This window comes from Nomascus leucogenys, chromosome X, assembly GCF_006542625.1.
Source record: "Nomascus leucogenys isolate Asia chromosome X, Asia_NLE_v1, whole genome shotgun sequence".
NCBI classification, from domain to species: Eukaryota; Metazoa; Chordata; class Mammalia; order Primates; family Hylobatidae; genus Nomascus; species Nomascus leucogenys.
In genome coordinates this window covers 20,436,315-20,451,089 of record NC_044406.1, presented here as the reverse complement: position 1 = coordinate 20,451,089, position 14,775 = coordinate 20,436,315, and the positions used below count along the sequence as shown (strand labels likewise).

The window sequence follows — 14,775 nt, the reverse complement described above, 5'->3', positions numbered from 1 at the left end:
AAGGTCCAAACAAGGCAAGGATGTCTGTTCTCACAGCTGCTATTCAAGGGTAACCAAAGTATAGCCAGCACAGTAAGGCACATAGATTAACGACTTGCCCAAGGTCACACACACTAGTAACTAGTGGAACCAGGATTCAAACCCCAACAGTTGGGCTCCAAAATCCAGCGTTTTTACGTACAACATTGTTATATATACAACAAGAATAAGCAAGCCATTTGTACCACACATCAAAGTGGTTATCTACTTGCCATAGTATCAGAGTTGTATCCCCTCTTTCTTTATATTTCCCTAACCCCATAGTGTAAAATGAGCAGATGATGTAAAAAGACAAATGCACAAACCACTACTTGAACAGTTCCTGCAGCCTTCTGAAGCAAAGCCAGACCCTTTGTTCAAAGAAATAAATTGCAGGAACTCCACTAAAAATTTAAGTCACAAAATGCTTTAAAAAAAAAAAAAAGTCCCTAAACCTGACAAAAACAAGCAATGGGGAAAAGATTCCCTATTTAATAAATGGTGCTGAGAAAACTGGCTAGCCATATGCAGAAAACAGAAACTGGACCCCTTCCTTACACCTTATACAAAAAATTAACTCAAGATGGATTAAAGACTTAAATGTAAAACCCCAAACCATAAAAACCCTAGAAGAAAACCTAGGCAATACTATTTAGGACATAGGCAAGGGAAAAGATTTCACGACAAAAAACACCAAAAGCAACTACAACGAAAGCCAAAATTGACAAATGGGATCTAATTCAACTAAAGGGCTTCTGCACAGCTAAAGAAACTATCACCAGAGTGAACAGGCAACCTACAGAATGGGAGAAAATTTTTGCAATCTACCCATCTGACAAAGCTCTAATATCCAGAATCCACAAAGAACTAAATTTATAAGAAAAACATAACCTCATCAAAAAGTGGGTGAAGGATATGAACAGACGCTTCTGAAAAGAAGACATTTATGCAGCCAACAAACATATAGGAAAAAAGCTCATCATCACTGGTCATTAGAGAAATGCAAATCAAAACCACTATGAGATACCATCTCATGCCAGTTAGAATGGTCCTTATTAAAAAGTCAGGAAACAACAAATGCTGGAGAGGATGTGGAGAAATAGGAATGCTTTTACACTGTTGGTGGGAGTCTAAGTTAGTTCAACTATTGTGGAAGACAGTGTGGTGATTCCCCAAGGATCCAGAACCAAAAAAACCATCTGACCCAGCAATCCCATTACTGGGTATATACCCAAAAGATTATAAATCATTCTACTATAAAGACACATGCATACATGTGTTTACTAAGCACTATTTACAATAACAAAGACTTGGAACCAACCCAAATGCCCATCTATGATAGACTGGATAAAGAAAATGTGGCACATATACACCATGGAATACTATGCGGCCATAAAAAAGAATGAGTTCCTGTCCTTTGCAGGGACATGGATGACGCTGGAAGCAATCATTCTAAGCAAACTAACACAGGAACAGAAAACCAAACACATGTTCTCACTCATAAGTGGGAATAGAACAATGAGAACACATGGACACAGAGAAGGGATCATCATACACCTGGGCCTGTCAGGGGGTGGGGGGCAAAGGGAGGGAGAGCATTAGGACAAATGCATGCAGGGCCTAAAACCTAGATGACAGGTTGATAGGTATAGCAGACCACCATGGCAACATGTATACCTATGTAACAAACCTGCACATTCTGCATCCCAGAACTCAAGCTAAAAAAAAAAAGTCCTGTCATATTCTTGCATCTCATACCAAAGGGAGTTAATAGTAAGCTCTTTCCTCTTTCTTCTCAACACCAAGCCTCCAGCTCCAAATTAGACAAACCCCCACGTAGGAATAAACACTCGGACTGAGAAACCCATGACCATCTTCCTCAAAATCCCACATGCAACTGGGCCACTTAGCTATTGCATTATACAGTTAAAAGATTCAATGTTAAGCCATTTATAAAACTTCAGCCAGTACTGCAGTGTGCACCAGTAACACTAGTGACTCAGGAGTCTCAGGCTGGAGGATCCCTTGAGTCCAGGAGCTCGAAATCAGTCTGAGCAACACAGCAAGACCCCATCTTTGAAAAACAAAAACAAAAAACTATGCCACTACTGTTTTCCAAAGCATGATCCAAGGCACTGGCCCTGAAAATATAGGTTGAATATCCTTTATTCAAAATGCTTGGGACCAAAAGTGTTTCGGATTTTTTTTTTTTTTCTCCATTTTGGAATATCTGCATCACATTCACTGACTAAAAGTCCCTAATCTGGAAATCCCGAATCAGCATTTTTTTGTGTTATGCCGGTGCTCAAATTTCAGATTTTGGAGCATTTCGGATTAGGGATGCTCAACCTGTATTCTAAGAAAAAGGATTGAGGAACAGTTCTATATTCACCTCTACACTCTAAGGCCAGCAAAGGAATCTGGAATGCCCACAGGCACATAAGTCTTGTTTGAACACTGTGATCTACAGTCCTTCTAGAAGGGAGAATTCAGTATTAAATATAGCAATGTTCTAGGAATTGCCCAGGATTCTTACTGGAGAAATTTTCATTTATGAAAAAAAATGGAGTCATGCAACACAAGTAATTGATATCTTAAATCAAAGTGTCCTTTTAAAATTCTGCTTTAATAACTTAGGGAGGAAGCCCTTTAAATAAAGTAGACCAACCTTCAAAACACAGGGCAACCCATTATTTTCTGCCTCTTCTCTTGCCAGCAGAGCTTTCGTTACCCTTCAAGCAAGTTAAATTCACACCTCTTTATAACTGAGCATCTTTACCCACTGGCACAATTTCAAAGTACTCGGCCCTAAGTATTGCAATTAGTGTGAGGTATTTTATGTATCATTTGACACTCTTCCAAACGTTTTATTGGACAATCCACCCAACGACACAGTGTGTGGGATTTTAGTATCATTAGCACCTTCATGGAGAGGGAAAAATTAAGGTGTGTGTAAGACTACCCAGTCAAGTCAGTTCAGGAATCTAGAACATGCTACTAGCTCTTACCAGCTCCTTTTGAATCTGTGGCTTAGCACGTAAACACATTTATCACCAGTATCACCACTAGCTAGCTCGGTGGCTCCTTCCGGAACACAGATGACAGTGTCAATTTAATGAAATCCAGGCCCACCACACCTCAGGGCCACAGAGTTGTTTTTCCTGGGGTCTGGAAAAGTGCCTAGTTGTAAGGGTTTTAAAGAGCATTTGTACATGGTTTACAAACGTGGTTTGCAGATTCAATTGAGGTTTTCTGACTTTTCAAAAGAACTGAGTCTATACCACGAAATGGTGGTCGGAGCCACAGTGCACACCTGGAATATGCAGAGACTCCAAAAACTAAACTCAGTAATAACTTTATTGACGTTTTTAAACAGATACTGGTAACTTTATAACTAATCCTTATATGTGAGAGATTAGTATAACCATGGTGATGGCAATTATAAAGCCCATAATTTCAAATCTTCTGGGTATCAAATCCAAAATCAAAAGCTCTAACTTTTTAAAGCTATTAGAGAACACAGCATTTTAATCTTTATCTCCTGAGAAGGTAGCTAAGGCCTGAAACTGCCAATTCAAACACAACGGAGTAAATTACATACTAAGGGGATGAGAAGACTCCCAATCGGTAACTCCTCCACTGCAAACGCAAAAGTGACTTTCTAAAAAAAAAAAAAAAAACCAGACACATTGACTGACTACTGGTTATTAAATTAGAATGTCTCATGCAGGGCTTTAGATTACTTGAAAAAGTACCCCTCCCTTGTTAGCCAAGATGGGGGTCACTCCTAGTGCCTTGATTATGGAGTCAATTTCTTAAACAGCTGTCATCCCTTCCAAAGCATTTTAAATACTGAACTACCCAATGAGAACTAGATGAGGATTATAGATATAAAGTAGAAACTAAAATCTTACCATATGCTACCTCCATAGGTTTAAGGAAATCGGTATGACTTGGAAACTACAATCTAAAAAGAATCATTACGGTTTACTCAATTTTTTAATGGCAAGCCCACAAAACTAATTCCCAGCAACATGAGGTTATTCAGCCTGGAGTCATATAGAGCATAACCTGTGCAATTAAGAATCTTTTGCAGAATTGGGAAAAGAGCATTTAAAAAAAAAATCACAAAGCAAAAGTGCATGCCAAAGGAAGGCAATGCCAACAAGGGATCTCCCGGAAGCAGCCCATAAAATATTTTCAAACACAATTAATGCATGAGAATTCCTATGTAAAGCACACACACAAGTCTTCTCCAAAGCTGTCAAATACTGAGTCCAGGTGCTTCCTGGCTACTGAGAAGCACAAGGAATATACTGGGGGAAGAGGAAAAACCGGGTAGAGATTGACCATGTATGTGTTGATACAGAGCTTAGACTTCATCCATGGGGTAATAGGGACCCACGGAAGGGTTTTTAAATGGGAAAAGGGACAGGGATCCTGTTGAGTTCCTAATGATCGAGCCCATCCCCAAATGGAGACAAATGGGGGGATTGTAGCCAGGAAACTAAAGTAAGGAACAGGTGGTGAGCAACAAATTTGATAACACTGGCAGGCAGAAGCCACAGGACTTAATGACTGACTAGGCTGACTGGTTGGGCTGAGTGAGGTAGGTGTGCCAAAGGTTTCAGACAAGTTTTTGTTGTTGTTGTTGTTGTTGTTGTTTTAAATAAGGAACCTACTAGAGGAGTTCTCATACTTTAATCAGTAACAGAATTACTGTGAGGCAGATGATTAAACATGCAAAATCCAGGAACTCACCCTCCTCCACCAACTGTGATTCAGTCCGTGTAGAGTAGGGCCCAAGCATGCATTCCCCACTCCCAGTCATCAGCCTCGAAAGGCTTCATTGTTAAAGCAACAGCGTCTGGGCCTGCGGTGTTATCACAACGGGGGATTAAAGTGTAGTGGGACGGGATAATAATGCTGAAGGAGGGAGAGGAAGGAAGCTTTCTCTACTCTTGAGAAAGCTAGATGCAATCTGAACTACATTGTTTAGGTTTTATTATTTAGACAGTTATAGCTATTTAAAACACACAAAGAAGACATGCTTCCACCAGAAGGCAGCTCAAATGCAGGGGAGCGTGGGAGCTGGTTAAAAAGAGCGATGGTTCAGGAAATCAGGGAGGGAAGGTTACCTCAAACCATAGGCTCAGTTGAGTAGGAAGCGATGACCAAGCTCCTGACAGACCCCAGCGCCAACCTTAGAGAAAGACAGGGCCCATCCTCCTTCCCTGCCTAACAATTTGTGGGCGTAACTGACACTTCCAAGAAGGACCAAGGAAATTTTGCTGATGATCTGTCATCCAAATTACTGAAATGGTCTAGTATGAATTTAAACCAGGGTTTTTCTGTCTGGGCACTATGGGCATCTTGGGCTGTCAATGCTGTGGGGGAGTTGTCCTGTGCACTGCAGGACGTACTAGATGCTAGTAGCATCTCCCCAGTTGTGACAACCAAAAATGTCTCCAGAAATTGCCAGACGTCACCCACGGAGGGAAGCACCCACATTGAGAATCACCGCCTTAAACGAAGAGGCTTCAGAATCGTAGAAGCAGAATCAGCCTTCCAATCAAACAGACATGGCTTTGAATTCCAGCTCTGCCACTCAAAAAGTAAAAAACCTCAAGATTAGGCCTATTTATTTGTCTTTAAAATGGGGATAACAAGACCTACCCAGGGTTATTTTGAGAATTTACCTTAAATAATGCACAAAGCACTCGGAGCGCCTAGCCCCTGTGGCAATTACTAAGTACAAATTCTATGTTTTCAAATAGTTCAAAGAGCCGCTTTTGTTTTTGAAGAGTAACCAGGGACATGTGCCTCCAGCATTGGCCTTGGGTGGAAACCTACACCCCCTAAAAGGAACATACAATACACAGAACGGGCTGTCTCAGTCCTCCCCCTCCCCAGCCTGGGGGTCTGAACCTGGGGTCCATGGATGCCCAAGGGGCCAATGGATACAATTCAGGGGGCCTGTGAACTTGAATGGAAAAACACACAGACTTCTTTTCACTAATAGAAATTTAGCACTTTATTCAGTTATGCTTGGAGGCCAAAAAAATCACACATTGTCAACTACACCTGGTCACTGTCACAAAAATCAGGTTTTTCTCCTTGCCTAACAATGTTAAATATCAATTTTGCTCAGCTCCACTTATGAAAGTTATTAGCCTTGCTGCTACATCTTGTTATTTGGTGTGTTAATAAAGAAGCACATGGGCTGGGCGCGGTGGCTCACACCTGTAATCCCAGCACTTTGAGAGGCCAATGCGGGTGGATCATGAGGTCAGGAGTTCAAGACCAGCCTGGCCAACATGGCGGAAACCCTGTCTCTACCAAAAATACAAAAATTAGCTGGGCGTGGTGCCGCGTGCCTGTAATCGCAGCTACTCCAGAGGCTGAGGCAGGAGAATTGCTTGAACCTGACAGACCTAACAGTATCTGCCAGGTTTCTGAATTCTGGACCATCCTCATAATCCTACAAGGTAAATGAGTGTCTCACTTTCCCCTAATGGACGTGAACCAGCATTCCACATTTACCATAACATAAACTTGGTCTATTTAATCAGCGTGTACCAAATATCTACCACGTACCAGAGTTGTCTCCAGGATACAGACCCTGGTGGAGGTCTGCCTTCAAAAGATATGCCCAGCCCAGGGGAAAAAAATGGACATAGGATTGCTAGACCTTTTCAGAGCTGGCTGGCCTGTTAGAGACCTTCCACTCCAACATGGCAAGAAGAGGCTATAGCAGCTCACTCAGCTCACTGTTTTTGTGTGCGGGTTTTGCTTTTTTGACACAGTCTCTCTGTCGCCCAGGCTGGAGTGCAGTGGCACGATCTGGGCTCAGTGCAACCTCCACCTCCCTCGTTCAAGCAATTCTCTTGCTTCAGCTTCCAGAGTAGCTGGGACTACAGGCACAGGCCACCAACACCCGGCTGATTTTTGTATTTTTAGTAGAGATAGGGTTTCACCATGTTGGCCAGGCTGATCTCAAACTCCCGTCCTCAGGTGATCTGCCCACCTCGGCCTCCCAAAGTGCTGGGATTACAGGCATGAGCCACCACGCCTGGCCTTTGTTTGGTTTTGAGAGAGTTTCACGCCATTGTCCAGGCTGGAGTGCAGTCTCGACTTCCTGGGCTCAGGGGATCCTCCCGCCTCAGCCTCCTAACTAGCTGGGACTACAGGTGCAGAAAACCTACCACAACTGGCTAATTTTTTTTTTTTTGTACAGACAGGTTTTCCCCATGTTGCCCAGGCTGGTCTTGAACTCTTGGACTCAAGCACTTCACCCACCTCAGCCTCCCAGAGCGCTGGGATTACAGGCATGTGGCATCCCACCCGGCCTCTCACTCACCCTCTGGATACCCAGGCATCCTGCCTAGCACATAGCGCTAGGAACAGATCACATTTCCTCCACCAGCTCAGATATGCCTCAACTATCTAAACATGGGACAAGTTTATTCCTGTTAGCCTCAGGCTAAGTCACAAAATGTTTTTTGGGCTCAAGAGTCCTTAGAGTCCAATACTTCACTTACAAGATGACCACAAATGAGTTGTTTTTTTAAAAGCAAAAATAAAAATTTCCTGGGTTACACCTCATCAGCCAGAACACTAAACCAGCACCAAGCCCGACCTACAGTTGCTCTTGGAGGTCTGGTGGCTGCTGCGTTCCCAACACAGTAACAACATAATAACTAAGTGGTTCAAGTTTAATTCCACTAAAATCACATCATGGAACTGGAACATTAGAAAGGATTACTGACAAACGGGGAAAAGAAGAACATGAATCCAGGCTCCACAGGCATTTGACTCACCCTTGAGTCACATCCAATATTCACATGCCAAGAGTAATGCCTTTTGACTCATTATCAATTAAATGTTTTTGGAGACCTCACAAGTCGATTTTTCACCAAGTTCCCCTTACTAAAAACTAAACGAACTTAGATCCCAGTCTAGCCAGGATCTCTTTATTTTTCAAATGTGGATACTGACAGGGCGATGTGCTTCACCCCAAATAAAGTGATGGGAGAGAATACAATATGAATCGGAGTTCTTAGCCCAGAACACTTGTAATGACTCGAGGTCTGACAGATGCGTACATACACACATTCCCCACCCCCCCACACACACGTAATATTTCTTTCTAGAATGTTCACCTTGCCATCAAAGCTTTCTCATCTTTAAGAACAGACTGGGAATTAGAATATTAACAGCTTATATTTCATCTTTCCCTCTTAAGAACGTTCTATTCTGATCTATACACGTCTTTATCGTCAATCTTTTTACTTCCTCTTTGCACAACTAAATTAAGATGCCACTTCCACACCTTTCCAACTTAAAAAACGCCAGTTTCTCCTCCTCCCTCCCACACTATACATCCATGGTTCTCCTGGAAAGTGTCAGCCCAAAATGTTAAAATTCTCTCGCTTTTTCTTCATTCGCTCTTTTCCCACTTTAACAAAACAACAAAAACATCCTATTGTGAACCAGCACTTCAAGAGGCTAAATCTAAATTTGGCCAAGGAGGTTTAAGGACAAAGGGAAGTGCCAGAGTCTTTAGGCCCCATGCTGAGATCACCCTCCTTAAAGCATAAAAGAAAACCCATGGACAGGCCGGGCACGGTGGCTCATGCCTGTAATCCCAGCCCTTTGGGAGGCTGAGGCAGGCGGATCGCTTGAGGCCAGGAGTTTGAGACCAGCCTGGCCAACATGGTGAAACCCTGTCTCTACTTAAAAAAAAAAAAAAAAAAAAAAAAAAAAAAGGCAGGGCGCGGTGGCTCACGCTTGTAATCCCAGCACTTTCGGAGGCCGAGGCGGGCGGATCACGAGGTCAGGAGATCGAGACCACGGTGAAATCCCGTCTCTACTAAAAGTACAGAAAAATTAGCCGGGCGTGGTGGCGGGCGCCTGTAGTCCCAGCTACTCGGAGAGGCTGAGGCAGGAGAATGGCGTGAACCCGGGAGGCGGAGCTTGCAGTGAGCCGAGATTGGGCCACTGCACTCCAGCCTGGGCGACAGAGCGAGACTCCATCTCAAGAAAAAAAAAAAAAAAAAAATTAGCTGGGCGTGGTGGCTCGAGTCTGTAATCCTGGCTACTTGGTAGGCTGAGGCACAAGAATTGTTTGAACCCAGGAGATGGAAGTTGCAGTGAGCCGAGATCGCACCACTGCTCTCCAACCTGGGCGACAGAGTGAGACTCCATCTCAGAAAAAAAAAATAATAGTAAGTTAAGAAAATCCATGGACGATAAATACAGGTGAGTGTTCACAAGGTGCTCACAACAGGGACACTTCCCAGACTCACCCCTTACTAGCTGGGTGACCCTAATACACTATTTCTCCTCACTGCTAAATTCAGTATGCTAGAGCTTTCATTAACCATTCAGCCCTAGGGCTGGCAGGGTAATTAATGAAACTTGGCTCTTCAGCTCCACCACTCAAGCACCATTTCATCTCTAGCAGTCTCCCTGCCCTACATCCTCACCTAAGAAATGTGGGAACTAAAACTAACATGCTTTGTCTTCTCCAAGTCACTTCAGACCACCTAAATACACTGACATTGCTTAAAAACCCTACACTGTGCTCCATAGCCACCCTCTTAAGAGTAAAAGCCCGAAGAGGTGTACACTTTTCTTAATGGACAGGGAAGGCTCAGAAAGGTTAACATAAACCTAAGGCCACACGCAGAGCCCATCAGGAAGAAGCCAGACTCAAACCCAGGTGTTGCTCCAAATCCTCAGTCTTCACTAAATCTTGTGCCTTCGGAGATCCTTTAAATTTGCGGGAGAAAATGGGTACTCAGAAATTCAGAAAGAAAGAAAAAGTCAGTGTTAAAAATGGTAAGAGAAAAGCCTGCTCTATCCAATTCGAGGAAAACAGTGGGAAAAGCAAGGTATGAGCGAGACACTCCAAGTGGAACCTATGGGAAGTGCAGATTCAAGTCTGCGGCAGTCACAGGTTTGAAAGCCACCAGAAAAAGAAAGGGCAGTTCTATCCTTCCCGCGACTCCCGCCCCCCCCGCCACGACAGAGGCACCCCGAGAAAAGAGGCCTGCAAAGTATCCCTCCCCTTCAAATTTCCTGCACACAGTTCCGACTTTAGCAGGCCTCTGTCTTCTGGTCGGTTTTTTTTTTTTTGGGGACAGGGTCTTGTTCTGTCGCCCAGGCTGGAGTGCAGTGGCGCGATCTTGGCTCACTGCAACCTCCGCCTCCCAGGTTCAAGCGATTGTCCTGCCTCAGCCTCCCGAGTAGCTGGGATTACAGGCGCGTGCCACCACGCCCGGCTAATTTTTGTATTTTTAGAAGAGACGGGGTTTCACCATGTTGGCCAGGCTGGTCTCGAACTCCTGACCTCGTGATCCGCCCGCCTCGGCTTCCCAAAGTGCTAGGATTACAGGCGGGAGCCACCGCGCCCGGCCGGCTGTCTTTTGATAGCTCCCCGATTCGGGGTGTAAACGATTCCCGCGCCCAGACCTCATGCCTCCCCACCCCCAATAATAATAATCGTTTCCTTTTCCCGTCCCCCAGTTCCTTTCCGGGGGATCCGTCTCCTACGCAGTCGGCTGAGAATTCTGCAAGCGCTGCGCGTCCGCAGACCTTTCCCCAGCCCCAGCTCCCTACGAGGGGAAACCCCCGCCCCCAAGAGGGAAATTTACCCGCCTGCAAGAACAGGAAAAGGTCGCGCGGGCAACCCCGCTCGGCGCACGCCCCCAGCCCAGGCTCGCCGCGCGGGTCACGCCTCGCTCCGCCGCAGTCGCTGCAACCCTCGTCCCATGGGGGGGGGGTCCGCCCGCGCCCGGCAGCCCGGGGACTCCCCGAGCGGGAGCGCGAAGGCGGCGAGCCCGCGTGGGAGCGCGGGTGGACGGCCAGGGCCCGGAAGGGCGGCGCGGCCGGCGGGCACCCGGGACTGCCCCTCCAGGCCCCGAGCTGCGGCCGGGACGGAGCGCGGAGCCAGCAGGAGCGCGGCCTCCGCCCGCCCGCCGGTGCACGCGGCCCCGCAGCGCGCTGTGCGCGGCAGTCCGGGAGACTGCGGCGCCGCGCGGGCCGCCCGCATTGTTCGGCCCGCGGCGCACGCCCCGCCCGACCCCGGCCCCAGCCCGCCAGGCGGCGGGAGCGGCGGGGATGGCCGCGCAGGTGGCGGCGGGCGCCCTCACCTTTGGCGCCGAGCATGAAGTCGAGCGTGCTGTGCCGTGCTGCTGCCATAGTGAGGCGAGGCCCTGTGCCATGCCTGGGGGAGCGGCCGCGGGAGACTAGGGGGCCGCGCGGCGTGTCAGGCTGCGGCCGGCGGGGAGTGCGCTGCGCCGGGGGAGGCCAAGACTAGGAGGTGGGAGGGGCCGCCGGGAGCGACCCGGGGCGCGGGGGCGGGGCCGGTCCCGCCTCCGGGAGGGAGGAAGCCGGGACGCCTCCAGCCCCGAACTTGGAGCGCCGGGTGTGAGGCCTCGCTAATGGTGGAAACGTGGGCGCCGTGCTCCCCGGCGTGCGTCACCAATGGCCGCGCCCTGCTCCAAGGCTCGCGCGGCCGCTCCCGCCATCCGTTAGGTCACCTTAGGTTTAAACAGCGCAGCAGGATTTCCGGGGGGCCCACCCCTTACGCCTCCCCACACACCTCTCCCCAAGCCAAGGCCCCTCTTATTTCCTGGCGGAGTCGGGAAAATCAAATGATGAGATCCAAGCCTGTCGTCTAAGAGTACTGCCTGCCTTTTCTTAAAATGCTGCAGTTAATCCCATTCGGATTATTACCATTATTAGCAAGGGTCTGCTTTGCATTTGAGGACTGAATAGAAAGCGCTTGGGCATTTACGTTATCTACAGTTTCACGCAAAATAAGAATGAGGGAGAAGCCAGTAAGAGGACAGCATTGTTAATATTGAATTAGGAAACTGCAGACTCCGGAGTTGCTTGTCTAGCAGGACTCCTCCATCACTGGCGCCTCTATTCATGGCAATAGCCTTTGCGGTGGGCTTATTTTTGACACTGGGGTTATGGCTGCTGTTCAACAAAATGATGGCAAAGGGGAGAGAGCATGAGCGTCTGAACTAAAATTATTCTTTATTGCACTGACAATATCCCTGGGCAAATGCCTCCATCATCGTGTCAGGCTTTCGTGCCTCTCACGGCCACAGGAATTGCTGTAATGGTTAGACAAAATTTAAATCAATGAACTCATGTGCCTCCACAAAAGCAACGAAGAACCTGGATACTAAACTCATCTCTTCCTCCCAGGCAACGGCTGTTTTACTGAGTTCTTCACCTTTCTACAAAAACTGGGCAGTGTCTTCACAAGTGTTCAACAAGGGTCTGTTGAACAGACCTTTCTCTGTTAGGAACTGAATCTTTTTCTAGGACCTGCATTAATTTTTGTCCACCTTGTTATTCTGCATGTCTTACCATTCTTCTCTGTGTCCTGGATTCTCAATTTTGTTAGCTATTGCAATTCTCATCCTTCAGTTAGCTATGTCAGTCTGCAGCTCCTCTTTCTTCCTGGGATGTTCTTCACTTCTTGCCATTCCTCTGGAGTCAGGTCACTGACAATAGAGTTGTCTTTGTCCTGCATGTTGCAGGAGCAGTAGGGCTCCATGGGTCTCAGGTGTGCCTTTCCCCACTCAGCACCAGTGTGGGCCTCACATCAGAAGGGCCCTGCACTTGGTTTAATTCTCTGCTGTTGCCATCTTGAAATTCTTAACTCTTGAACAAGGGGCCCCGTGTTTTTATTTTGCCCTTAGCCTGCAAATTGTGTAGCTGGTTATGCTCTGCAGCTTGTGTCTGGCAGCACAGGTGGCCCTCGGGCTCAGGCTTGAAATCTCATCCCCAGCACTTGTGCCTCGCCTTGTTTCCTGCAAGGTACAAAGCAGAGATGAAAAACCTGAGATGCTTTTGCTTAACTTATCAGACAGCCATAACAAAAGTGGAGTTTAACAAATGCTTCATTGGCTGGGCATGGAGGCTCATGCCTGTAATCCCAACACTTCGGGAGGCTGAGGTAGGCGGATCGCTTGAGGCCAGGAGTTGGAGACCAGCCTGGTCAACATGGCAAAATCCCGTCTCTACCTAAAATACAAAAATTAGCTGGGCTTGGTGGCGCACACCTGTAATCCCAACTACTCGGGAGGCTGAGGCATGAGAATCACTGGAACCTAGGAAGTGGAGGTTGCAGTGAGCTGCGATCATGCCACTGCACTCCAGACTGGGCAACAGAGCGAGACGGTCTCAAAAAACAAAAAATAAAAAACCACAACAAATGCTTCATGATGTTGGCACAGCATCAGAGTTAAATTGGCCTCAATATGAAACCTACATTGTTGGGGTAACTGAGTCATTGCAAGGATGTTCCCAATGCACGTCCTAATTACCAGTAACATAATCCTGCTCGAGGCCTCTTTTAAACACCTCCAATTGGGCCGTGAGTATCTATTTGGATTCAGGAACATGTTCTTATTACCTGAGTTTTATAATCTAGGCCCTTGGCTTCCAGGCCTGTTTCAGGACTAATAATCATTTTGTTTGTGGTAATTGTGTTATAGTCGACCAGTGGATCCTGTGCAGAGTCTTAAATACTGCACAGCTGTTATCAGACACTTCAAGCAACTCGTCCTGCAACAAAAGACTCAGCAGAGACTAGATTTACCTAGTCCGACTAGAGACTGCATTCTTGAAACAGTCTTGTCAATAGTGAAAATGTGGATATCGTGGATTCATGTCCTGCAGCCTGCCGCTGACTACTCTTGCCCGAAAAGGAAGACTGAGAAAGAGTAAAGCAGTCCTGCCTTCACGGAGCTGGCCAGGCACTCACAGCTGTGCCTGGATGTCCTGTTGAACAGAAACAACTCCCGAAAACACCAACATCAGGCAAGGCCACTCTATGACCAGGGTGGGACAAAACACAAACAAGACCACTCTGTAATCATGTCTGAACATGGAGAAAACAAAAGCCTTGTCCAAACCACAAATATGACCAAACACCACCTCTCCCCCGCAATCCTGGCTAATATGAGTGACTGCTACTTCTTTACCAACCACAGCTGTAGTCTGACTCTAATTTTCTCTGCTTCTAGAGAACATTTATTAAACCATCCAATCATAGAATTCCCCCCACCCCTGCCCCCCGCACCAGCTTCCATCCAGAGCAACACCTGGCTTCCCTAAACGCTCCCCAAAACCACCTGACACAGTGTCATGCCAGATGCCTGTTAACTTCACTGGGGATGGCACCAGGTTCAAGGGGCCAAAGAAGAGACTTAAAGACATAGAGTTGATTGGTAACTTACATACGGGGACGATCCAGCGGCAGTGGGCTCAACAGGAGAACACCCTCCCCCTAACAACCTGGCAACCTTCATTTACCCTAAACAAAGGGCCTCAATCCCCTTCAGGACCCACACTGCTTTGGCCAGGCCAGAGGCTCAGATGTTCCCCATAGATAAGGAATGACTCTGGTTGGCCATGCTGGGAACTCCAAACACACATTCAGGTGCACTTGACATACAGGGGCATTCTCACCTGACAGGTTATGGCTGTCAGGTGCCGCTAACATACCCAGGTGCAAATCCTCTAAGTCATCCTTTCTCTCACCCTCTTATTGAGAGCCCCTGCCCCATCACTGCCTCTATTCCCATGGTATGTGTTTCCCCAACCTGCAAGGAGAAGAAAACTGCTTGTTCAACTCCAGGTGTGATCCTGGGAGTGTGTGGCTACAGTGCAGTGACAATATAGACAACAAGATGAAGTCCAGGCTTAGGGTGAAAGCTTTGGTGACCC

At 47.0% G+C, this 14,775-nt stretch overlaps 1 protein-coding gene across 3 annotated transcripts in view; it reads right to left on the bottom strand.

Moving 5' to 3' along the window:
* The window catches only part of SMS (spermine synthase), a 98,003-nt gene that overhangs the window by 42,625 nt on the left and 40,603 nt on the right, over positions 1–14,775 (bottom strand). Inside the window, exon 1 of one of the 3 annotated variants that reach the window (XM_003261143.4) lies at positions 11,175–11,471. The exons of 1 other annotated variant lie outside the window; for it this stretch is intronic. In XM_003261143.4, the coding sequence (XP_003261191.1) occupies positions 11,175–11,223 (49 nt within the window). In that variant the 5' untranslated portion in view covers positions 11,224–11,471. Of the gene's footprint in view, positions 1–10,676; positions 11,009–11,174; positions 11,472–14,775 lie in introns of those variants that run through there. One more of the 3 variants, XM_012500951.2, reaches the window with a different exon arrangement.